General features: G+C 52.0%; 1 protein-coding gene across 1 annotated transcript in view; it reads right to left on the bottom strand.

Moving 5' to 3' along the window:
• Positions 1-987: 987 nt before the first annotated feature.
• Positions 988-26,638, bottom strand: part of LOC141976567 (scavenger receptor cysteine-rich domain-containing protein DMBT1-like) — an 84,863-nt gene continuing 59,212 nt past the window's right edge. The window contains exons 16-20 of the mRNA XM_074937590.1: positions 21,226-21,555; positions 7,146-7,475; positions 6,323-6,652; positions 3,917-4,030; positions 988-2,329 (exon numbers count right to left, since the gene is read on the bottom strand). Coding sequence (XP_074793691.1) covers positions 2,199-2,329; positions 3,917-4,030; positions 6,323-6,652; positions 7,146-7,475; positions 21,226-21,555 — 1,235 coding nt within the window. The 3' untranslated portion in view covers positions 988-2,198. The remainder of the gene's footprint in view (positions 2,330-3,916; positions 4,031-6,322; positions 6,653-7,145; positions 7,476-21,225; positions 21,556-26,638) is intronic.

Here is a 26,638-nt window from a genome sequence, read left to right as displayed (position 1 = left end):
CCCTCTGTCCTGGCGGATTTGTCAAATAAGAGGCAACGTCTGGAATTTTTGTGAGCCAAGGTCGCAACTCAGACGGATCTATGATTGGTCCCTTCCCTGCAGCCACAGCAGCTGGATCCCATCATGGATGCCGGAATGGGGGGCCACTTTTGACCAGCTGTAAGGATGAGCGATGGGGAGAGGGGGCAGGGGCCCGGGGGGGAAGGGGCAGAAAGAGGGCAGGGGTCCTGGGGAAAGGGATGATGCAAGGGAGGGAGTTTGGGGGGAAGGGGCTGTGTGAGGGCAGGGGCTCTGGGGGAAGGAGCGAAACGAGGGCAGGGGCCCGGGGAGATGGGGCAGCGTGAGGGCAGGGACTCAGAGGAAGGGTGGTGTGAGGGCGGGGGCTCGGGGTGAAGGGGCGGAACGAGGGCAGGGTCTTGGGGAGATGGGGCAGCAGGAGGGCGTGGACTCGGGGGGAGGGGCAGTGCAAGAGCAGGGTCTCGGGGAAGGGGCGGTGTGTGGGCAGGGGCTCTGGGAGAAGGGGTGATGCTAGGGCACGGGCCTGGGGGGAAGGGGCAGCGCGAGGGTGGGGACTTGGGAGGAATGGGTGGCATGGAGGGTGGGACCACTGTTCGGTCGCCGGTGGCCCCCCCACTTTTAGGAAACTTCTGGTGCTCCGGGATCCCACCCACATAGTCCTGGGGAGAGGGAGAGGCCTGCAGGGAGATGCTGACTAACAGTTGGCACTGTGTCCCGGGTCTGCGCAGCCACCCTGCCACTGTGACAGGGAGTGACACTGCCCCCCACCTCGAGAGTGAGGCTGCAGGACCCCCTCCAACATTCCCCCAGGTACCCCTCCCAGTACACACACACCCCTCCAGTACCCCCCAAACATCCCTGCCAGCACCCCCCAGGCACTCCCTCCTGTTCCCCCCAGATTCCCCCCTTCCCCCCACAATAGTGTCCTCTTTGGGGGAACCTAAACTATGGTTACCCTACCTAGGGAGAGGCCAATGGACTTTTGAAGCATCCGCTAAGAACGTGTTTCACAAGTGTTGTCTAAAAGAGGCAGAGCCGCTTGAACAGGCCTTTTGCAGAAAGATGGAAGTACCCAATTCCTGGAGCCCTGCGCGCACGCGGATATCTGCTTTATAGCCACGGATCCATGGATCCAGATATCCAGGGATCATTTTTGTGGATTGCGGCTCGGATGCAGATACAAATTTTGTATCCACGTGGGGCTCTACTAATTTCATGCCCCAGGGATGGAAGAGGATGACTTGCCGATAGTGCTTCGTTACCGTTATACACACAGTTCCACAGAGCTATCGACCTTAAGGCCAGAAGGGACCATCGTGATCATTTAGGCTGACCTGCACATTGCAGTGAAATGCACAACAGGGCTCGCGCCTGGATGCAGCTGCTGTCTCCGAGTCTAGCTGTGTAATAGTACTGCAGGGTGTTTATACAGCACAAGGACAGGGTCGGGGAGGGAAGGATAGAGGGGAGCTTTCTGTATCTGTAAGCTGGCCCATTCCTTTCCAATAAGCAAGGCACCATCATGCAGCTGCACCTTATCTACACACTAGAAACAGTAACGATCATTTACTGGGGACCCAGGCTGGCTGCTGCACAGACTGGTGGGCCTGGTGCCCTGAGCTCAGGGGGCATCAGGCACAGACAGACAGACGGGGTCTGACGCCCCGAGCTCAGAGTGCATTGGGCACAGACAGACAGACAGGGCCTGGCTCCCCGAGCTCAGGGGCATCGGACACAGACAGGGCCTGGCACATCCAGTATAGACAGACAGGGCCTGGCGCATCGGACATAGGCAGACACCCGTAGTCAGTCTCTCTCCATAGCTCGTCTGAATGTGGGGAAGGAGCCGGCTGTCCCTGTGCACCGGACAGTGGTTCTGCATGGCGCACCACATGCTATCTACATGGCTGGGCACAGGCTGCTCAGGGATGGACATGGGAGCTGCACCAGGGAAAGCTGTGGGGGTGGGACAGAGCAGGGGAGCTTTCCAAGGCAGCTGGGGAAGGTAATGGGGGAGCTGAGACCTCCAGCCAGCAGCCCCAGCCCCAGGACGAGCCCCATCAGCATCCCCACAACCCAGGCAGCTGGCAGCCCTGGGGCTGCTCTGTGCAGGGTCCCACCGGCCCGTCTCTCACTGCAGGCTGAGCCGAGCCCAGCCCAGCCTGGCCGGCATGCGGCTCTCACAGCACCGCGTCTTCCCTCACCAGCCAGGTCATCTCGCTGTGGGGCTCCTCAGGGGGCTCTGGATTTGCCACTCCCTGGGGCCGGGCCGGGGTCCCTGGAGCCCCCAGCTCCTCCAGGTGCACATGACCTGCAAGCAAGAGGACAGGATGAAGGGCCCAGGCTAGGGTTGCCAACTTTCTAATTGCACAAAACCAAACACCCTTTCCCACCCCGTGCCCCGAGGCCCCACCCCTGCCCTTCTATGAGGCCCCACCCCCCACTCCCTCCAGCCCTCCTCCCTCCATCACTTGCTGTCCCCCACCCTCACTCACTTTCACTGGGCTGGGGCTAGGGCAGGGGGTTGGGGCGTGGGAGTGGGTGAGGGCTCTGGCTGGGGGTGTGGGCTCTGGGGTGGGGCTGGGAATGAGGGGTTTGAGGTGCAAGAGGGGGGCTCCAGGCTGGGGCCAAGGGATTTGGAGTGTGGGAGGGGGCTCAGGGCTGGGGTAGCGGGTTGAGGTGTGGGAGGGTGTGTGGGGTCAGGGAGGGAGTTAGGGTGCAGGAGGGGGTTCTGACCTAGGGCAGGGGGTTGGGGTGAGGGTGCGGGCTCTGGGAGGGAGTTAGGGTGCAGGAGGGGGTTCTGACCTAGGGCAGGGGGTTGGGGTGAAGGTGCAGGCTCTGGGAGGGAGTTAGGGTGCAGGAGGGGGTTCTGACCTAGGGCAGGGGGTTGGGGTGAGGGTGTGGGCTCTGGGAGGGAGTTAGGGTGCAGGAGGGGGTTCCGAGTTAGGGCAGGGTATTGGGGTGAGGGTGCAGGCTCTGGGAGGGAGTTAGGGTGCAGGAGGGGGTTCTGACCTAGGGCAGGGGGTTGGGGTGAGGGTGCGGGCTCTGGGAGGGAGTTAGGGTGCAGGAGAGGGTTCTGACCTGGGGCAGGAGGTTCGGGGTGCAGGCTCCGGCCAGGCAGCACTTACCTCAGGCAGCTCCCGGTCGGCAGCGCAGCGGGCTTAAGGCAGGCTCCCTGCCTATCCTGGCTCCACGCTGCTCCTGGAAGCGGCCGGCATGTCCGGCCCCGAGGCAGAAGCGCAGCCACCAGGCGGCTCCGCATGGTGCATTCTGCCTGCTCTAGCAGGCACTGCCCCCACATCTCCCATAGACCTTGGTTCCCGGCCAATGAGAGCTGCGGAGCCAGCGTTGGGGGCAGGGGCAGCATGCGGCGTTTCCCTGGTCACCCCTGCACCTAGGGATCGCAGGGACATGGCGGCCACTTTGGGGAGCTGCGCAGATCCAGGGCAGGGAGGGAGCCTGCCTTAGCCCTGCTGCGCCACCGACCGGACTTTTAACGGCCCAGTCAGTGGTGCTGACCCGAGCCACCAGGGTCCCTTTTCGACTGGGCGTTCCAGTCAGAAAACGGATGCCTGGCAACCCTAGCCCACCCTCCCCCCAAGCCAGCATGCCAGGGCACCTTGTGAATGGGACCCCACTGCCAGGGCAGGGCTGTAGGGACGGGGCACCCGCAGGCCTGGACTGTGGGCCTGGGCATGGCAGTCAGAGCAGAGATCCCAGTAGCTGTGAGGGCAGAAGGTTCCCATGCAGGGAGGCAGCACAGGGCATGGACAGGGCACTGGCCTGCAGCTCAGGGATACTGGGCTCCAGCTGGGGTTGGATTCCTGGGTCAGGACAGCAGGGCAACCCTTGTCCCAGCCCCCCCTTTCTCTCCCCTGCAGGGGTCCAGGGTTCTTACCCAGGGGGTTCCCAGCGGCTCTGTCCCGACGCCTCCTCCAGCAGAGCAGGGCCCCACAGATCAGCACCACGAGGGCACCCAGGCCGAGGAGCACAGAGCAGAGTAGCCCAGGGCCTAGGGAGAGAGCCAGGCAATGAGCTGTGCCTTGTCTCTGCCCCACAGCCCCTGAGTCCGACTCCCTCCACACGCGCAGGCCCCTGCCTAGGCTGACTCCCTCCCCTGCCCCATAACCTGCCTGGGCCCGACTCTGTCCCCCATGCACAGTAGGGTGACCGTACATCCCGTTTTGGCCAGGACAGTCCCTTTCTTAAGCCCTGTCCCAGCCGTTCCAACTTTTTTGGCAAAAGTGGGCATATGTCAAAAAGTGGGGTGCAGAGGAACATTGCGGGGGCAGGCAGCGATGCCAGCCCCGTACAGAGGGACAGGCAGGGGTCAGGTGGGGGGCAGGCAGGGCTCAAGCGAGCAGCAATGCCAGCCCCAGCCTGGTATGAGGGGGCAGGCAGGACTCAGGTGAGCGGCTCGGACCAGCCCCGCATGGTTGGGGAGGAGGGCTTGGTCTATTCCCATGTGGTGTGCTGTTTTCCCTTTGGGAAATATGGTCACCCTACCCCACGGGCCCCCCCAACAGCCAGAGGCAGATTAAGGTTTCCTGGGGCCCCTCCCTAACTCTTCTGCCTGCAACCCCGCCCACGGCCCCATCCCGTTCTGCCCCTTCCCCCGCAGCCCTGCGCCTCTTGCACCCACTGTCCTGACCCACTCCACCCCCTGCACTGCGGCCCCCACAATACATTTGCTCCTCTCGGCCCCTCCCAACTTCAGCCCCAAGGCCGGAGAAGCTCTGTCCCCGCTGCCACAGGCCCGGGGCCGCAGTGGGGAGAGGGCGCGCTCCTCCAGGCCCGGGGCCGCAGCGGTTGCCAACTTTCTACTAGCACAAAACTGAACACCCTTGCCCCGCCCCCTGCCCCGCTCCTCCTCTGAGGCCCTGCCCATGCCCCACCCCTTCTCTGAGGCCCCCTGCCCTCTCCCTCCATTCCTCCCCCACTCCATCGCTCGCTCTCCCCACCCTCACTCACTCATTTTCACCGAGCTGGCTCAGGGCTGGGGCAGGGAGTTGGGGCATGGCGGGGGAGAGTGAGGGCTCTGGCTGGGGGTGCAGGCTCTGGGATGGGGCTAGGGATGCGGGGTTTGGGGTGCAGAAGAGGGCTCTGGGCTTGGGCTCAGGGGTTCAGATGGCTCTGGGTTGGGGCAGGGCGTTGGGGTACAGGGGGTGTGAGGGCTCTGGCTGGGGGTGCAGACTCTACGGTGAAGCTGGGGATGAGGGATTTGGGGTGTAGGAGGGTGCTCCGGGCTGGGACTGAGGGGTCCGGAGGGTGGGAGGATGATCAGGGCTGGGGCAGGGAGTTGGGGCACAGCAGGGGAGAGTGAGGGCTCCGGCTGGGGGTGCGGGCTCTGGCGTGGGGCTGTGGATGAGGGGTTTGGGGTGTAGGAGGGTGCGCTCAGCTGGGATCAAGGGGTTCAGAGGGCAGGAGGGGGATCAGGGCTAGAGCTGGGGCAGGGGATTGGGGTCTGGGAGGGAGTCAGGGGTGCAGGCTCCAGGCAGCACTTACCTCAAGCTGCTCCTGGAAGCAGCGGCATGTCCCCACTTTGGCTCCTACGTGGTGGCGCGGCCAGGAGGCTCTGTATGCTGCCTGGTCCACAGGCACTGCTCCCATTGCCCGTGGTTCCTGGCCAATGGGAGCTGCAGAGGCAGTGCTTGGGGCGGGGGTAGCATGTGGAGCTCCCTGGATGCCCAAAGTGTAGGATCCAGAGAGGGGACATGCCAGCTGCTTTCCGGAAGCCACAGGGAGCCTGCCAGCCCTGCTGCACAGCGCTGCCAATCGGACAGTCAATGGCACGGTCAGCAGTGCTGACCGTAGCCACCAGGATCCCTTTTGGACCAGATGTTCTAGTCAAAAACTGGGGGTGCAGGGACCATTCCCAGCCCAAGGAGTGGGGGGGGGGATGGGTTAGAGAGAGGGTTGGGGGCACTAGCTCCCAGAGGCCTCTCCCCAGCTGCTCCCACAGGCCCTGTCCCTTAGTCTCCTCTCCCAGGCCCCACAGGCTCTCTGCCCCCCAGATCTGTGCTCTGGGTTTGCCTGCAGGGGTTACAGCCTCCAGCACCGGAGCCAGGGCTGGCAGGAGAGGGAGCCCCGTGGCAGAGGAGGCTGCTCAGAGACCCAGGAGTGGTGCCCCAGGCTGAGCAGGGCTGTCGGAACCGCTGGGACATCCTCGGTGTGGTGAGCAGGAGCCCTGGCGCTGCCCCCCTGGAGCCTGGCCACCCCCTGGCATGGCCAGGGTGTCACTCCCGCCCACCCCATGTCTGCAGGAACATGGGCATGGCTACGGCGCACAGCGCTGGTCACTCACCGGCCTGCCCAGCACACACCACGCTGGCCTCGGAGCCACGGCCACACAGCCCGGGACCCAGCCGGCTCAGCTGGCACTCAGTGATGAGAGACTCCTGGCCCAAGCAGCTCACGCCCTCCAGCCAGACGTCGCCGGCCCCGTGACCAAACTGAGCAACACCTGGGGCCGACAGCGCCGTGCCGCAGCCCAGCTGCTTGCACACAACCCCCGCCTCCGGCAGGCCCCAGCCGGCGTCACACACGGCACCCCAGGTGTCGTTAATCAGCACCTCCACTCGCCCGGAGCAGGAGCTTGGGCCACTTGTCAGCCGCAGCCTCAGCTGGCCCTGATCTGAAACACAAAGCACAGGGCATGAGAGGCTGTTCCCTGCTGCCAGACGCCCGAATACCCGGCACCGCACGTGGATGGGGGGTGTGTGTCTGCACAGAGCAGAGAGGAGCATTTCTATATCACCCCACCTGTGTGCATGCACACGCACTCACAGACAGACACACACACTGCACCCCCCCCACGCAATGCCACACAAGCAGACACACATACAATCCCATGCATAACCCTCATAGGCCCCTAGGCACACCCACACATTGCCTCAAACACACAAACTGCCACATGCACACACGCACTGCTGCACATGTATGCAAATATTCATAGACTGTCTCATGCACACCCCTTCACACACACACCTGCACAAACACTGCCACAAACAGGTACAGAGATGCACACACACACCACCACATGTAGGTTGACTTCCAGGGGTTAGCACCCTCTGCAGAGCCTGCACCCCACTTCCAGCAGCACAAGCTCCTACCACCCTGGGTGTTACCTGAGCACACAACACTGGCATCTTCTCCGGGGTTACAGCCATGCTCTCCCCAAGGCTTAGCCCTGCATTCGGTGAGGGCAGCTTCTGCCCCTGTGCACTGAACCTCATCCAGCCACATACGGTTAGATCCTTGCCCAAAGTGAGCCCCATGTGGCGCTGATAACGCTGTCCCACAGCCCAGCTGCCTGCACACGACTTCAGCCTCGAACAAGCCCCAGCCGTCATCACACACAGTTCCCCACTGCTGGTTATGAAGCACCTCCACTCTCCCAGCGCAGCGACTCGGGCCGTTCACCAGTCGGAGCGAAGCCACTTCTGAAATGCCTGAGCCTGCAAATACCCCAAGGGAATAAAGACTTAGGGAGGTTCCTGTGCATCTGATCTGTAGTGACACAGGGAACGTAGCGCCTTGAGACACAGGACTGGCTGGAGAGGCAGACTCTGGAAATTGAGAGCAAGGAAACTGCCAGCTGTTGCTTGTCTCTACTGTGTTCAGGGAAACAGAACTTTGTAAATAAACCAGACTGCACAAAAGAAACACTTGACTTGTGTAATCAATTTCTCCTCTTCCCAGAAACACCCGTCAAGGCCCCACTATGGCTCATGCAACAAATAGGCAACACTCCTCATTTAGGAAGAGCAGGGGGGGGATGGCACCCTGACTTGCTTTACAGTTAGTGAGCGCTCAGCAGTGTCGGACATGGAAAGTGTAGGGAACACTGTTCCCATGGAGACATGGCAACAGGGCAGGGTTGCCAACTTTCTAATCGCACAAGACCGAACTGCCATGAAATAATTCCTAGAGCAGATGGTTTAGAAAAATGTCCAATCTTGATTCAAAAATTGCCAGCAATGGAGAATCCACCACAACCCTTGGAAAATTGTTCCAATGCTTAATTACTCTCATGTATACCTTATTTCCTGTCTGAATTTGTCCAGCTTCAACTTCCAGCCATTGGATTGTACTATACCCTTCTCAGCTGAACAGTTTGTTCCCTATATAGTGTGATACAGGAGGGCTAGGGAGAGAGGGAATGCTAGACATATAAGCTCAAGGCTAATTAAGGCGTGGTTCCCTGTAGACTAGAGAAGGTGGCTGCAGGTTAATTGGAGCACCTGCAGTCAATTAAGGCCCTTTTAGGAACCTAATAAAACCCCCTGTGTCAGGCAGATAAAGGAGGAAAAAGGAAGGACTAGAGCTTGGAGGTGTGTTGAGAGATCTGGAACACCTGAGAATTGGAGTAAGGGAGACCCTGCACAGCAGGACAGGGAGACTCCCTCCCCCCCAGCATCAAAGGACTGAGGGTAAGAAACCCACAGTGGTTGAAAGGGGCTGGGACTCAGAGCAAGGAGCAAACCCAGACCCCTTCCCTGCTTCCCTCCTCTACCACCTTCCCAGGGCTAGTAGTGGGGCCCTCAGCACCCAAGAGCAGGGGCAAAGGGTGGCATCTTAGCTCCCCACCAAGAAAAGCACAGGACCCACCAAACTAAAATTTGCCATCTTGCCACAATAGGTACTTACAGACTGATCAAGTCACCTGTGATGGTGGTGAGGGAACCCCATCCAGTGTGGGGTGAGTGCACCCCATCCTCTGAACTACCCTCTGCCTCACGTTAGTGAGGCCAAATGGCTAGAGTTGATATGATTGGCTCTGTCTCCAGGACTGTATGGCCTAGTGGTCAGAGTCAATTTGGCTACCCTTGTCCTCAGGGGTAGAGGACCTAACGGTAAGGGTTGATATGGATGCCCTCTCCCTCAGGGCTGTGTGGCCCAATGGCCAGAATCAGCAGAGTTGCCCTTACTCACAGGGGACTAAGGCTTTGCAGCCAGAGCCAATGGGCCACCACCTGAGAGGAAGAGGTGGCTGGAGTAGGGGGACTCGGGCCCACCAGGCTCCACTGGGTCCCAGTCTAGGGCCCTAACAGTGGTGGAGCATTCTGCCACTGAGTCAGTGGGGCTCCAACTGAAACATGCCAACTTCCCACAGGAATATAGCTAGTCCCTGCCCCGGGCCGCTTCCTAGTGACTTGATGTTCAGGCAGCAAGAACCGGCCAGGCCCCCTGCTCCTACACAAGTCAGAGATACAGTGGAGTCTTAGGGCAGGTGGACGCTACAAACTTGCAGCTGCACCACTGTAGCTGCACTGCTGTGGTGCTTCTAATGAGGATGCTCTAAGCCAGGGGTTTTCCACCTTTTTTCATTTGTGGACCCTGAAAAAATTTCAAATGGAGGTGGGGACCCCTTTGGAAATCTCAGACATAGACTGTGGACCATCAAGCATTCATGGATCACAGGCTGAAAACCACAGTTCTGTGGTAACAACAACCTTTTGTTGACCCCTTAGGCATAGTCTGCAAACACCCAGGACCAGCGGACCACAGACTGAAAACCACCACTCTCAGCCGAGGGACAAGCTCTCTGTTCGGCTTACTGTCAGAGTCCCCGGGCGATGCTCTGGAACTGCTCCCTACGAAGCCAGGCAGGACTCTGGTGAAGTCTCCTATCTGTGAGCAGACTGTCTGCAGGGCAAAAAGCTCACACAGCTTCCACCTTCCTGGGTCTGACGTCGGAGCATTCAGCATCCTCTGCCCCTCCGTGTGCTTCCCACAGCGAGTCCGCCCAGGCAGGCTCCTGGGGAAGCCAGAGGGTCCTGCACCCCAACTTTGCAGTCAGACGTGACTCTTAGCCAGCCAGTACAACAGAGGTTTATTAGATGACAGGAACATGGTCTAAAACAGAGCTTGTAGGTACAGAGAACAGGACCCCTCAGCTGGGTCCATTTTGGGGCGGGGGAGGGCAGTGAGCCAGACAACCCCGTCTGCACTTCACTCCATGTCCCCAGCCAGTCCCAAACTGACTCACCCGCCAGCCCCTCCTCCTCTGGGCTTTGTCCCTTTCCTGGGCCAGGAGGTCACCTGATTCCTTTTTTTTCCCAACATTTTAGCTCTCACCTTGCAGGGGGGAAGGGCCAGGCCATCAGTTGCCAGAAACAGGGTGTCAGCCATTCTCTGTGTCCAGACCCCTGCACACACCTGCCCTCTAGGGCTCTGCAACGATCATACACCCTTATCCCACCACCTAGATACTTAAGAACTGCATAGGGGAAACTGAGGCACCCCCACAATATTCAGAGAAAACATTAAGAACATTCCCACTTTGTCACATTTACTAACTCCATCTCCATGAGAGGCAGTAGGTATGTCCACGGGAGACGCTCTCCTGCCAACATAGCACTTTCTACATGGGGAGCTGAGGTCTGTATAGCTACGTCTCTCAGGGGTGAGGATTTTTCACAGCCCTGAGCAATGTAGTTATACTGAAGTAATTGTGTAGCATAACCCTGGCCTTGTCTCAGTGGCCGGAGGACAGCATTCCAGCAGGTGGAGGAAAAGAGGAGCCGGAAGGGAGCGTGGCAGACACGAGATGCCAGGAGAGAGGAGAATGGAATGCCCGTGCAGGAAGGACGGAAGGTGCAGCAGCGGCTACACGACTAGAAAAAGCCTCCTGGAAAACAATCCCAAACGTACTCCTTTTTGGAGGGGACTTATCCTCGCTGATACCAAAAGCAAGAGCATGCAGCTTACCTCAGCACACTGCCATCTTCTACAGACAGCCTGTCCACAACAGATAGGCCTCACCGAGAGGGCATGAGCCCTGAACTCACTGATAATCTAGGTCCAGCTATGACTGATATCACTCTGCCTGCTCGAGTCCTGTAGTCGCTCATGGAGACAAGGAAACCTGTGTGGATGGCAGAGTGCCTGGGTTCCTAGGAGTTATTGTTTTAAATTCTCATTTAACTGGCAGTGGGGAGGGGAAAGCTCTAGTGATCAGTGCAGACAGCACCAATACCAATAGATGGGGCTGATGCTGGATCTTTATCTGAGTCTAAGTTACAGAGAATGACGCAGAGAAGGAGCAAAGAAGCCCAGACACAGCCAGAGAATCGCTGATCATGTGACCTTCTGAAACCTGTTAAGAGCCTTGGGGTCAGGGTGAGCTGAGAGAGACTTTGAACTGTGAGCAACGAAAATCTCCCCCTTTGTTTGATTTCCACTGTGTTCAGCGAGACGGGACTTTGTACATGCTTTGTACATAACCAGGGCTGCGCTGCAGAAATCCAGCAATGTTAATAACTGTCTCCCTCCTCTTACTTGATATTCCTCCACTTATACATCGCAGGATCACGTTTGCCCGCTTAGCTACAGCATCTCCAATCTCCCCTTCTAGCAGAAACAACCCACTTGATCCTGAAAATTAGCTAACTGCTCTGATCAAAAAGGAGTAACTATCACCCTATCATCATACTATTGCCTTTGCAAGGCGCCCGAGGTGGTGTTTAATTTTCCCAGATCAGTGGGTGGGGGCTTGAGCCGGTTCTGTTTTGCTTTGTTTCTTCTGTTTTGTATGGACCCTGACCCTTGCTGCCGGCTCCACCTGCCAGAAGGCTGCACATACTTAAATTCTGTAAGGAGTCTGACATTCTGATAAGAAACATTAACACTATGCAGAACCAACATAGCCCAGATCAAATGGATTAAAAAGTGGCTCTCAAAAATAATTGTAAATGGGGAATTGTCATCCCACAGGGGGTGTTTCTGGTGGGGGTCTCACAGGGAGGTGGTCTTGATCCAGTGCTATTCAATATCTTTATCAGTGATCTAGAAGAGCATATCAATTCACTGTTGGTAAAGTCTGCAGGGGACACACAGTGGAGCGGTAAATAGTGATGAGGCCAGGTCCTTTCTACACAGCAAACTGGGTCACTTTGTAAGATGGACTCATTTGAACAACATGTATTTAAGTACAGACAAGTGTGAGGTCACACACCTAGAAACAAAGGCCCATGTCTTCAAGGCTCCCTTTTGGGATATAGGCCAAAGAATGTAGGTCACATGTACAGTACAGGGGACTGTAATGTGGAAAGGAATGATGCCGCAAAGAATGTAGTGGTCATGGTAGAAACCAACTGAACATGAGCTCTCTGCTCGGTGCTGTAGCTAGGAGGGCCACCGCAATCCGAGAATGTATAAATTGGAGAATGATGTTGAGTAGGATCAGGAAAGTGATATCACCTCCGTAAACGGCATTAGTGAGACCATTACTGGATATTGTATCCAGCTCTGGTGTCCACTCTTTAAACGGGATGGTGACCAACTGGAAACAGTTCAGAAAAGAGTACCAAGTAGGGTCTGAGGTCTGGAAAACCTGCATCACAATGAAAAACATAAGACACTCTGTCTATTTAGTTTAATCAAGAGAAAGTTAAGAGGTGACTTGATTACACTCTCTCAGTACCTTTCGGGGGATGAGATTTTAGGCACAGAGGGCTCTCGAATCCAGCAGACAAAAACAGAATGAGATCCAGTGACTGACGCTAGATATATTCAGAAATATCAGGGCATTGATACCAGTGAGTTTAATTAATTACTTGAACAATGTATCTAGGGACATGTAAGATCATCTGGCACTTTAAGTCTATACAGAAAGAAGAAGACTGGGCATCTTTCTTAAAAATCTGTGGTAACTCAAAAGTTCCAGAGCAGTAGCCGTGTTAGTCTGTATCTGTGAAAACAACGAGGAGTCCTTGTGGCACCTTAGAGACTAATGAATTTATCTGGGCATAAGCCTTCGTGGGCTAAAACCCATTTCATCAGATGCCTGAAGTGAAAAATACAGTAAGCAGAATATATATTCTAGCACATGAAAAGATGGGAGTTGCCTTACCAAGTGGGGGTCAGTTCTAACAAGCCAATTCAATTAAGGTGGAAGTGGCCTAGTCTCAACAGTTGACAAGAAGGGGCGAATACCAAGGAAGGGAAAATTACTTTTGTAGTGCTAACAAGGCCAATGTAATCAAGGTGGCCCATTTCCAACAGCTGACAAGAAGGTGTGAGTATCAGCAGAGGGAAAATTACTTTTTGTAGTGACCCATCCACTCCCAGTCTTTATTCAGGCCTAATTTGATGGTATCCAGTTTGCAAATTAATTCCAGTTCTTCAATTTCTTGTTGGAGTTTGTTTTTGAAGTTTTTTTGTTGAAAAATTGCCTCTTTTAATCTGTTATTGAGTGTCCAGGGAGATTGAAGTAGTGTTCTACTGGTTTTTGAATGTTACAATTTTTGATGTCTGATTTGTGCCCATTTATTCTTTTGCATAGAGACTGTCTGGTCTGGCCAATGTACTTCGCAGAGGGGTATTGCTGGTACATGATGGCATATATCACATTGGTAGATGTGCAGGTGAACGAGCCCCTGATGGTATGGCTGATGTGGTTAGGTCCTATGATGGTGTCCCTTGAATAACTATGCAGACAGAGTTGGCAACGGGGTTTGTTGCAGGGATTGATTCCTGGGTTAGTGTTTTTGTTGTGTGATGTGTAGCTGCTGGTGAGTATTTGCTTCAGGTTGGGGGGCTGTTTGTAAGCGAGGACTGGCCTGTCTCCCAAGGTCTGTGAAAGTGAGGGATCATCCTTCAGGATAGGTTGAGTTGTGCCCTTGGCTCGAGAGATTCTCTCACCATGTTTTGCCAATGGCCTGACTCAATGCTCAAAATGCTCCCTTCCAGCCTTAAACTCTGTTAGTCTGAACAGGCTCCACCCACCGAGACTGCATGAGAATGGGAGAACAGGATCTCTCCTCACCACTGAAATGAAGCCACCTCTTGGGTAGGGCCAGGCAGCTGAGAAATAGGACAGGGAAATATGGCCCAGCTGTTTAAAACAGGAAGTGAGGAAGCAGCCTAAGCCCAATCATAGCTCCCGGAGAACATTCGGGATTAATTAGCTAAGATGCAAATTGGCCACAACAATGGGCGATACCAGACCTACTCTGGACAAAGTGACCCTCGTTTCTAGTCCATGTAATTGGCTACGGGCTCAATTTGACACCATGTCCAGCCAGTGAGGCCTGTGATTACACAGTGCCCCATTGTGCCATAGCAGGGCAGGGGATCATAGGTTCATTGACTCCAAGGCTAGAACGTACCTTTGTGATCATCTAGTCTGATCTCCAGTACAGGGCAGAGAACTTCTCCCTAAATAATTCCTAGAGCAGAGCTTTTACAGAAACATCCATTCTTGACTCAACAATTGCCAGCGATGGAGAATCCACCACAACCCGTGGTAAATTGTCAGTAGTTAACTACCCTCATTATTCTAAATGTATGCTTCATTTCCACTCTGAATTTGTCTAGCTTCAGCTTCCAGCCATTGGATCTTGTTCTACCTTTCTCTGCTAGACTGAAGAGCCCATTATTAAATGTTTGTTCCCTGGGTTGATTTTTGTGGACTGTGATCAAGTCACCTCTTACCCTTCTTTGTTAATAGACTGAGCTCCTTGAGCCAATTACTGTAAGGCAGGTTTTCTTATCCTTTAATCATTCTTATGGCTCTTCTACCACCCGCTCCAATTTATCAACATCCTTCCTGGATTGTGGGCACCAGAACTGAATATAGTATTCCTGCAATGGCCACAGCAGTGCCAAATATAGAGGCAAAATATCCTCTCTACTCCTGCTCATGATTCCTCTCTTAATACATCCCAGGATTGCATAGCCCTTTTGACCACAGAGTCTCAGTGAGAGCTCATGCCCAGCTGATTGTCCACCACGACCTGGAAATCTGTTTCTGATCCACTGTTTCTCAGGATATAATCCCCCACCATGTAAACATGATCTGCATTCTTTGTTGCTAGATGTAGATATTTACATTCAGCCAGGTCAAAATGCATATTCTTTGCTTGCACCTAGCTTACCATGTTATCCAGATCACTCTGAATCAGTGACCTGTCCTCCCCCAATTTTTGTATCATCTGCAAACTTTAACACCTACAATTTTATATTTTTTCCAAGTCATTGATAAAAATGTTAAATAACATAGACCGAAGAACCACTCCCTGCCATGATAATTTTATACTGTTCTAGCTTTTCAATCAAGTTTCGCGTGGTGAACAACTGAAGTAGCTTTATGGAAATGAAGGTTAAGAGGTGACTTAACCACAGCCTGGGGAGAAGAGATGGGACCTCAGACAGCTCTTGAATCTCGCCCAGGAGGCAGGTTGAGATCGCTGGCTTGGAGCTGATCCGCGATGGATGAAAGTCAGGAGTAAGCTGGCTGGCCATTGGGACAGACCTGTGCAGGGATGTGGTACGAGTGTCTCCATCACGCAGGTCTTCAGTCGAGACTGGGTGTATTCCTAAGAGGGATGTTTGCTCAACTGCAGTTTGTTGAGCTCAGCACAGGGGTCCTGTGGTCTCACTGTACAAGAGATCAGACTAGATCTACGGTTCCTTTCTAGCCTTAACGCTTCCGAGGGGATGGCTGCCTTTGGAAGGGCAGGCCTGGTTGGGTGGATTCGGAACGTTTGGCCTGTGACCTCACAAGACCGGCAGCCCCGCTGCCTGTCCACGATCTCCTAGCCAGCTCAGCAGTGGGGCAGGGCCTGTAACTGGCGGCTAACAATGTCCTTCAAGACCTGGAATGAAGGCGTTCAATGACAGATCCGTAGGTCTCTCTTTCCGGCTCTGCTTCTCACAGGTGGGCCGTGTTGGGCCGGAATGTCTCTGGTTGGATCTTGGCTCAAAGGGCTCACTCGTCTTTACCGGCGGGTGACTTGTGGTCACACTCTGCTTTGCTATCAAGGACTGAAGCAAACCATCCTGTTTGAAAACAGCAAGCCAGAAAGTGTATTTGAAGACCCCAGCAACATTTGAAGAGTGGAGATGGCCGAGCAGGATTTGTAGCTCAAACAGGGGTACTGACCCTGAAGAGTTTGCCACCTCCCCTGTTGGATTTAAGCACGCTGTCTTCCCTGAAACCAGCTTGACTCCCAGGTCACACTGGACTCAACCTGCATTGATCTCTCCCAGAGCATCTTGCGTCTCACTTTGTTAGCATCTTCAGCCAAGGTCCCTTCTGCTCTGCACAGGTTACTTGTATGGTGGCAGTCCCGGGAGCCCCTTGTTTTAGCCGCTTCACAAACGCAGAACAAAAAGAGTCCAGAGTCTTAAGTAAGCTGCTAAAGATCCTGTATTGCTCTTCATGGGGCTTCCTTGGTGGCCCAGAATTCCCCCTCCCTCACTGTCCTGCAGCTTGCTGTGTTCTGTTTAGCTGCCGCTCTCTGCACCAGAGGTGGCTGCACTTCCTTCTGCATCGGAGATTTCTCAGATTCCACAGCCCGACTGTTCGCATTAACATGACACAGAAGGCCAGGGACTTGGGGGGAAAAACGCCTTTTAGTCTGATAACGTTGGAGCCATGCAGTGCTGTATTTCGTCCAAGACTTCAAAACCTCCGGCAACAGAGTGCTCACAGCAGCCAGGCCCCTGCCCCCGTGCCGCGTGTTAAGTCACAAGTGTCACTGCACAGTCGGATCAACGTGCCATGGGTGTGAGTGGGGGCTCTTGCAGGCTGAAGCAACGTAGCGTAGCGGGTGGGGTCTGTTCCCGCTGCCCCATCTGGAGACTCTTCACTGTCGGTGCCGCTGTCCCTCTCCCATCCTGCGTCTCATTGTCTTTGTACAAAGTGGCTACCGTAATGCCCAAACCACTGCAACTAAAATCGTCACCAGACTTGCACCTGTGGGGGTTTTGCATTGAATGCAGCGTGTTGCCCAGCAGGCTTTTTGGGGCTTGGGTGTGAGCAGAATGACTAAGTGCTGCTTGCTGAGCAGTGTCCCTAGAAGAGACGGTCCCCGCCCCAAAGAGCTGATGTTCTCGCTAGGCTAGGAAACCTTCTGTGGAGATGGGGACTTGAGACACGCCTGACTTGGCCAGCTTCACACGGGAAGGACTGAGATTGTTTCCTTTGGATCTGACACTGGTGTGACCACTGCTGGAATAGTGTGTCCCACTCTGGTGCCCATGATTCAAGGCGGGTGTCGATCAGCTGGAGAGAACGGATTGGAAAACTTGCCTTTGAGCTCCCAGAGTGTTTCTCTCTTTCTGACAGGTTTCGGAGGGGTAGCCGTGTTAGTCTGTATCAGCAAAAATGAGGAGTCCTTGTGGCACTTTAGAGACTAACAAATGTATTGGGGCATAAGCTTTCGTGGGCTAAAACCCACTTCATCAGATGCATGGAGTGGAAAATACAGTAAGAAGGTATAAATACACAGCCCGTGAAAAGATGGGTGTTGCCTTACCAAGTGGGGTGTCAGTGCTAACAAGCCAATCCAATTAAGATGGAAGTGGGCTAGTCTCAACAGTTGACAAGAAGGGGTAAATACCAAGGGAGGAAAAATCACTTTTGTAGTGCTAATGATGCCAATGTAATCAAGGTGGCCCATTTCAAACAGTTGACAATAAGGTGTGAGTGTCAGCAGGGGGGAAATTAGTTTTATGTAGTGACCCAGCCACTCCCAGTCTTGATTCAGGCCTAATTTGATGGTGTCCAGTTTGCAAATTAATTCCAGTTCTTCAGTTTCTTGTTGAAGTCTGTTTTTGAAGTTTTTTGTTGAAGAATTGCCACTTTTAAGTCTTATTGAGCGTCCAGGGAGATTGAGGTGTTCTACTGGTTTTTGAATATTATAATTCTTGATGTCTGATTTGTGCTTATGCCCAAATTTTAGTCTCTAAGGTGCCACAAGGACTCCTCGTTGTTTTTGCTCTTTCTGGTTAACCTCACAAAGAAGGCTAAGGGGTGACTCGATCCCAGTTTGAAGAGCCCTCTCAGCTCCATCCAACCATTGGAGCTGAACAAATTCAGAGCAAAAATGAGATGCACAGGGAGGCGAATTAACCGCTTGCTGAAGGTCACACTGGATTCGCGAGCGCTGGCAAAGTCTGTCCGGGATGTTTTCAAAGAGCTCTGTTCTGGTTCCAGCAGGAATTAATTCAGGCCTGTCCGGGGTCTCAGGTGGGATGAACGCCATGCGCCCCTCTGGCCTTAGCAGGACTGTCTGGCAGTTAGGGTGCTAGCTTGGGAACTGAGACTGCGGGGGCAAGTCTCTTAGGTTGGGAAACTGAGGCAGAGCTGCTACTGGCACTGCCCTTCCTGACAGGGAGGTTGAGGATCAGTAACCTGCAGATTGAGAGACCCCACACAGGGGATGGGCGTATAAGTATCTAAAAGCCAGGGATCAAACCCAGGCCGCCCGCTTCATTCCGTCCTCCACATGCTGTTCCTTGCTGCCCCTTTGCTGGGGGAGTTTTGGGTGGGGAAGGCTCTGAGCTTCAGAGCCCCAGCAGCTCCCCGCTCCACAGCACAGGGGGTTTGTCTAGCGCCAGTTAGCTACAGCACGGCTGGTCTCGGAAGATACTGCTGCTGGAGCCGTGAGTCGCAGTAGGCAGGATGCAAGAGATGGGGCTGGAAGCCCTGGTGTGCTCCCGGTTTGTCCTATATTTTTGGCGTTGCCGCGTGAGTGGACAGCTATTTATTAGGCGGGGGCTGAGGGCTCTCTTGTTCCAGAACCGAAACGAAAACTCCTCGTGGAGTCATGGCCGTGACTAAGCAGCTGCGGGTTGCAAGGTGTCTGTCTGCAAATCCCCTGGGAGGAAGTCTGTGGAGGACGACGCTTTGGTCCCTTCTAGGGTGTCCAGTGTTGCTGGGGGTGGGGGGCAGGAGGAGACTGGCTTCCTGATCAGTCTGATCTGAACAGATTTGACTGTGGGAAGTGGACGCATAGGTCTCTTGCCATGGGGCAGTCTGGTGAGTGTCGGCCGTGCTCTGTGCAGCTGGGAGCTACCGGCCCAGGCTCTTCAGCTGGGGATGCCGTGGGAGTTTTGGCTTTCAGTTTCAGGCTGGAGCATGGCTCCTCGAGGGGTAGCGAAGGGTGGGTGTCTGTGGGCAGTGCCCAGCTGGGGGAAGCCTATCATCGGAGCAGCAGCCCTAGCTCAGCTGGGAGCTGTGCGGAAGTGTGGCCAGGTGGCTTTTAAAACCAGCCAGTGCAAGGAGAGGAGCGAGCTAACGCAATCTGCCCCACAGCCCCAGGGCCTGCGGCTGGAGCAAAGAGGAGCAGCAGGCTCTGGGAGCAGCCAGCATCCAGGTTCCAGTTGTTTTGCCAAGTTAAGGCAGCCAACCTGGAGCGGTGGGGGCCCACTGGCCTGCAGTCCTCCTGAGACGTCTGGTGGGGTAGGATCACAGGGCTCGCCAAGCAGGGTGTGTACGGACGGGCCCCGCCCCACGACCGGGCTTTGGTTCCCATCGAAGGCTGGTCTCTCTAGCAAACTGGGTCACCCAGCAGGAAGTGCTTTGTCGGCTTTTTTGAGCCGGCCGGGGGGTTAGGCGCGGCGTTTCTGCTCTGAAGGCTGCGTTGACTCCAGCGAATGCTTGCGGAAGCTCCTCTCCCAAGGGCCTAGCCGGAACGTGGGCGTGGTGCTGGGAAAGGTGGCCAAACTTAGCAGTGATCTGTAGCCCAGGCTCGGAGCCCAAGTCAGTCGCCATCAGAAGAGGGACAGGAGCTTTCAAGGGAAGCCTGTCGCTGTGTCCCTGTTAATTGAAATGCTGCAGAGCAACGGTGCCCAGTCAGGCTGACTGAGATGATGGCAGCCCCCGGGGCTTGGCTGTGGGGCCTGTGAAAACCCCGGCTTTATGGGGTGCTGGACAGACACCTAGTCGGACAGTCTCTACCCTAAGGAGTTCACAGTCTAGACCGGTGAAAGGTGGGAGGGGAAAGAGACAGAAAAGCAATGTGAAAAGCTGGTCCCAGCCACCGGCCTGTGCCGGAGTCTGTGCCAGGATTAAAGGGGCGGGTGTTAAAACAAGTGACAAATCCGCACGGTTACTCAGATTGCCTTGAAATTCAGTGCCCCTCGTGTGGGCGAAGGATAGGCTGAGTAGCCCACATTTGGGGCTGTTTGAGCGGATTGGGCCCGAGATACACCCTCCCCCCAAGTCAGCTTTTCTTACCAGTGACATTCATCCAACTGTCCCCCACCCCCGACCTGGGAATCAAACCACAGCTCTTATTCTGGCACAAAAGTCCCAGCGCATGGCACCACCTGCCCTTTGGGGAAGCAAACTTTTGCGGTACCTTACAGAAGTCTAAGTCTATTTCATCCACACTATTACCTTTATCAACCAAACTGGTAATCTCATCAAAAAAAAGATATCAAGTTAGTTAGATATCAAGTTAGTTTGACAAGATCTAGTTTCCATTAAACCCACGTTCATTTCCATCAATTACATTACCCTCCTTTAATTCTTTATTGTTCTACTCCCATGTCAGTCCCTCCATTGTCTTGCCTGGGATTGATGTCAGGCTGACAGGCCTGTAATTAGCTGAGTTATCCCTTTTACCCTTTTAAAAAAATGGAATAACTTTAGCTTTCTTCCAGGCTGCTGGAGCTTTCCTAGCGCTCAAAGACTTATTGAAAATAAATATTAATGGTCCAGTATGCTCCTTCCTCGGCTGTTTTAAAATCCTTGGATGCAAATTACCTGGACTTGCTGATTTTAAACTACCTAACTTACATAGCTTCTATTTTAACATCCTCCTGATAGAATAGTGGAATGTTTGTGACTGGGAATGGAAACTTGTATAAATATGTTTCCTAGTAGGCCAAGATTTTTAAAATGCATTATTTGCCAGGATTAAAAAAAGAACTCGAGAAATGCGTGGAGAATAGTTCCATCCGTGGCTATTAGCCAGGATGGGGAGGGATGCAACACCATGCTCGGAGTGTCCCTAGCCTCTTTGCCAGAAGCTGGGAACAGGCAACAGGGGATGGATCACTTGATGATTGCCTGTTCTGTTCATTCCCTCTGAAGCACCTGGCCTTGGCCACTGTCAGAAGCCCCACACTTCATAAAGGGACCCAGTGTTTCTACTGGCCCTGAGTGGCTGGAGGCTCCATTCAACCCCAAATCCCACAAATGGGATCTACAGTTACCCAGCACCCCATTGTGCTGTAGTGGGGCAGGGGATCAGAGCGATCAGCGACGGGGAAGGTCTCTCATTGAGGCACACGTACCGCTCCCTGCAGCGCAGGCCCTAAGTGCTGTGCTGGGACACTGGGCTCAGCACTGACAGCGAGGGGAGAGCGCCCCCTCCAGTCCCTGCAGAACTCTGCACACCGCTGCACTGGGTCATTCAGGTTAGTAGTGACTGCCAGGGGTGAGCAACCCCTATGGATGAGAGTTACCTGAGCACACAGCACCGGCATCTTCTCCATGGTGACAGTTGTTGTCTCCCCAAGGCCGAGACCTGCAATCGGAGAGGGCAGCTTCTGTCCCTGTGCAGTGAACGTCATCCAGCCAGATACGGTCAGAGCCTCGCCCAAACTGAGCTCTTCCAGGGGCTGATAACGCCGTCCCACAGCCCAGCTGCCTGCACACGACTCTGGCCTCAGTTAAATCCCAGTTGTCATCACACACGGTTCCCCACAGCTGGTTGTGAAACACCTCGACTCTCCCAGAGCAGTTACTTGGACCATTCACCAGTCGGAGCGGAGTCTGCTCAGGAATGGCGGAGTCTGCAAATGTCCCAAGGAATAAACGTTCAGGGAGGTTCCTGTGCATCTGATCACTAAGGATTTCCCTACACCCCCCATGAATTTCCCAACACGTGCCCCCCGCTTCCCCCCCAGTTTTGTGAACTAGTTACATGCAGTGTTGCCAATTTTGTAATTGTTTGGAAATTTGAATTGAAATTGAAACATTAATACACACTTTAAAAGCATATACAGTGTATGATAAAATATGTGTATCTGAAAAAAGTAAAATAGATTTGAAAAGTATGAACATAGACTAGCTTCCTTATACAGCTGTTGTTTTTTATGACAATGTCAGTGCATTCATTTTGGTGATGATGGCCAACCTAATAATTTCAAATTATTATTTGTAAGCAAAGTCAAAATGAGCTCTCCCTGAGAGCTAGTGATGAGCTAGGGGCTGGGGGGAAAGGCTTCAGGACCAGATTGCATTTACATTCACACCTAATCTACCTAGGTATCCAGCAAATAGAGCTGTGTTGCCCAAGTGATAGATTTTGGCTGGGGTTGGGTTACAAATCACTTGAATGCGGGGGTAATGACATGTTGTTATTCATAGATTCATAGATATTTAGGTCAGAAGGGACCATTATGATCATCTAGTCTGACCTCCTGCACAACGCAGGCCACAGAATTTCACCCACCACTCCTACAAAAAAAACCTCACACCTATATCTGTGCTATTGAAGTCCTCAAATCGTAGTTTAAAGACGTCAAGGAGCAGAGAATCCTCCAGCAAGTGACCCGTGCCCCATGCTACAGAGGAAGGCGAAAAACCTCCAGGGCCTCTTCCAATCTGCCCTGGAGGAAAATTCCTTCCCGACCCCAAAATGGCGATCAGCTAAACCCTGAGCATATGGGCAAGATTCATCAGCCAGATACTACAGAAAATTCTTTCCTGGGTAACTCGGATCTCACCCCATCTAATAGCCCATCACAGGCCATTGGGCCTATTTACCATGAATATTTAATTACCAAAACCATGTTATCCCATCATACCATCTCCTCCATAAACTTATTGAGTTTAATCTTAAAGCCAGATAGATCTTTTGCCCCCACTGCTTCCTTTGGAAGGCTATTCCAAAACTTCACTCCTCTAATGGTTAAAAACCTTCGTCTAATTTCTAGTCTAAATTTCCTAGTGGCCAGTTTATATCCATTTGTTCTTGTGTCCACACTGGTACTGAGCTTAAATAATTCCTCTCCCTCTCTGGTATTTATCCCTCTGATATATTTATAGAGAGCAATCATATCTCCCCTCAACCTTCTTTTAGTTAGGCTAAACAAGCCAAGCTCCCTGAGTCTCCTTTCATAAGACAAGTTTTCCATTCCTCGGATCATCCTAGTAGCCCTTCTCTGTACCTGTTCCAGTTTGAATTCATCCTTCTTAAACATGGGAGACCAGAACTGCACACAGTATTCCAGGTGAGGTCTCACCAGTGCCTTGTATAACGGTACTAAAACCTCCTTATCCCTACTGGAAATACCTCTCCTGATGCATCCCAAGACCGCATTAGCTTTTTTCACGGCCATATCACATTGGCGGCTCATAGTCATCCTATGATCAACCAATACTCCAAAGTCCTTTTCCTCCTCCGTTACTTCTAATTGATGCATCCCTAGCTTATAACTAAAATTCTTGTTATTAATCTTGTTATTAATTATTCTTATTGTCTGAGTAAAGGGCAGTAGAACTGTACCTAGCCTGTGCTGATTGAGGGCATCAGGAGAGAGGGTGGGGACAGGTGTTTTGCTTGATGGTCTGCCTGAGTCACAAGTACTATTTGACCTGCCCCTCTCCACTGTTTAAAGACAGAGCTGATTAGGCTCCATAGAGAGTCTTTTGTTTTGTTAAGTGACCACTGCAGCTGAAATCACTGACAATGAGGTCTAAGTGCTTAGACCTGCTGTGGGACAGTGTTTCTGTGGAAGAGATGGCCCAGCCTGCACTAGCTGTGAGGTTCCCCCACTGAGCTGAAATCACTGAGAGCTGGGTGGAACCTCAAGAGACCAACTCGCAGAGGTCACAGTGGCTGGTGGCAGCAGAAGGTGATGGCACAGGTCCATTGGCAACAGAGCGATGGAGTGAACATGGCACAACCAACAACAGTGGCCAGAGCGAACAGTGAGCAGCTGGAGAAACAAGCAAGGTGCCTTCTTGCCCCCCACCTGGGAGGTAAACTCATGTGAAAGCACCTCTGAACTCTTGAGTCTCCACTGACCAAGGACAACACTGATAAGTGGGGTGTGATGGAGGGAAAAGTGAGGGGCACGTTACATAAACGTTTGTTGGACTATATTTTAGTGACTTTGCTCCAGAATGCTAGATTTATGACTGGGAATGGAAACTTATATAAATATGTTTCCTAGTAGGCCAAGATTTTTAAAATCCATTATTTGCCAACGTTGTTATCTGACATTGTTGCTATCTTGAGAGGTCATTATGTTGGAGAGTTTCTGTACTAAACATTTTTATTATTATAATTAATTTTTACATAAGGATGGCCATACTGGATCAGACCAATGGTCCATACAGCCCAATATCCTGTCTTCCGACAGTGGTCAAGGCCAGATGCTTGAGAGGGAATGAACAGAACAGGTAATCATCAAGTGATCCATCCCCTGTTGCCCATTCCCAGTTTCTGGCAAACAGGCTAGGGACACTCAGAGCATGGTGTTGCATCCCTCCCCATCCTAGCTAATAGCCACTGATGGGCCTATTCTCCAAGAATTTTTCTAGTTCCTTTTTTAATCCTGGTTTTGGTCTTCACAGCATCCCCTGGCAAAGAGCTCTATGGGTTGACAATATGTTGTGTGAAGAAGTACTTCCTTTTGTTTTTTTAAAACCTATTGCCTATCAATTTCATTGGGTGACTGCTAGTTCTTGTGTTATGTGAAGGATTAAATAACATTTCCTTATTCACTTTCTTCACACCAGTCAATATTTTATAGACCTCTATCATATCCCTCCCTAGTCATCTCTTTTCTAAGCTGAAAATTCCCAGTCATTTTAATCTCTCCTCCTGTTTCATACCCCTAATCATTTTAGTTGCCCATCTCTGTACCTTTTCCAATTCCAATATATCTTTTTTCGGATGGAGTGACCACTTCTGCACAGTATTCAAGGTGTGCATGTACCATGGATTTATATAGAGGCAATATGATATTTTCTGTCTTATTATCTATCCCTTTCTTAATGATTCCCAAAAAGAAAAGGAGTACTTGTGGCACCTTAGAGACTAACCAATTTATTTGAGCATAAGCTTTCGTGAGCTACAGCTCACTTCATCGGATGCATACTGTGGAAAGTAGCTCACGAAAGCTTATGCTCAAATAAATTGGTTAGTCTCTAAGGTGCCACAAGTACTCCTTTTCTTTTTGCGAATACAGACTAACACGGCTGTTACTCTGAAACCTGTCATTAATGATTCCCAACATTCTGTTTGCTTTTTTGACTGCCGCTGCACATTGAGTGGATATTTTCAGAGAACCATCCACAATGACTCCAACATCTCTTTCTTGAGTGTTAACAACTAATTTAGACCCCATCATTTTGTATGTATAGTTGCGATTATGTTTTCCAATCTGCATTACTTTGCATTTATCAACACTGAATTTCATCTGCCATTTTGTTGCCCAGTCACCCAGTTTTGTGAGATCCCTTTGTAACTCTTCACAGTCTGCTTTGGACTTAACTATCTTGAATAGTTTTGTATCATCTGCAAATTTTGCCACCTCACTGTTTACCCATTTTTCCAGATCATTTATGAATATGTTGAACAGTAATGGTCCCCATACCAATGACCCCTCAGGGATACCACTATATTTATCTCTCTCCATTCTGAAAACTAATAACTTATTCGTACCCTTTGTTTACCATCTTTTAACCAGTTACTGATCCATGAGAGGACTTCCCTCTTATCCCATGATGGCTTACTTTTCAAAAGTCAATTTAAATTAAATACATTTTTTTAAAAAGTTATATTTTGTTTTAGAAATCTAGAACTATTATGTGTTTTGGTGTAATCTGCATTATCCTTACGTTAAATTTGCATTACCCTAACAAAACATTTAAGTTATGAATATCTCTTTTATATGTTGCAGGTCAAAGTGAAAATGAAAAGACAAAAAAAAACAATAATTTTTCCACTCAAAGGCCTCAAAAACTAACCAAGGTGAAGAACACATCAAGAACCAAGAATATATCAACGTGTCATCTGAAGGTTCAAGTGGTGCATCTACATGCAGCCAGCCCGAAGCACAAATACAGCTACCTACTGAAGAAACAGTGTCTCCGAAACCTAAAGGCAGTTCCTGATGTTTGTCGGTCAAAGTGTTCCCATTTAAGTTACAAAAGATGGCTACTGGTGCACCTCTTGCAAAAAAGCTTACGAAGAAGGAAAGCTTTCCAATGCTATAATTGGTAAAGATGGAGGACTTTGGTTTGTCAGATGGATCAGCAAAGCCAATGCTGACAAACTACGTGAAAAGGCTGCAAAACACCATGCCTCTGGAGTGCATCAACATGCAGAAAGCCTTATAAGCCCCCTTTCAAAGCCAATTTTAGAAGTACTTAATGAGGCTGTTAAGAATGCTGGAGACACAACACAGTTCATGTGAACAAACATGGCTGTGGAATCCTACTTTCTATTTAAGCAAGAGATACCACACACTACAAACTGGAGGCCAATGTTAAGTGCATGGTCACTTGTTCATCCTGAAGTTGAACGCTGGTTCCGAACAAGACCAGCAAATGCTCACTATCTTTCTGCAAGAAACTCAACTGACTGGCTAGAAGCATGCGGTGCAACAGTGAAAGACTCAACATTTGAAAAAGTGAAGAACGCTCTCACCACATTCAAAATATTTGCATACATGGCTGATGAATGCACCGATGCAAATGGGCATCAAGTTTTAAGTCACTGTATACATTATCTTGATGTCAGTGGTAGGCCAGTAGATGCATTTCTAGATGTTCAAGTTTTATAGAAGACACATCCGCTGCATCTGTGACAAGCCATATCTTTTAGAAGAGTTAAATGCTTGTCAATTGGACCCCAAAGAG

This window comes from Natator depressus, chromosome 23, assembly GCF_965152275.1.
Source record: "Natator depressus isolate rNatDep1 chromosome 23, rNatDep2.hap1, whole genome shotgun sequence".
Lineage (NCBI taxonomy): Eukaryota > Metazoa > Chordata > Testudines > Cheloniidae > Natator > Natator depressus.
The sequence above is the reverse complement of the archived record's forward strand: the minus strand, read 5'-3'. Positions and strand labels throughout refer to the sequence as shown.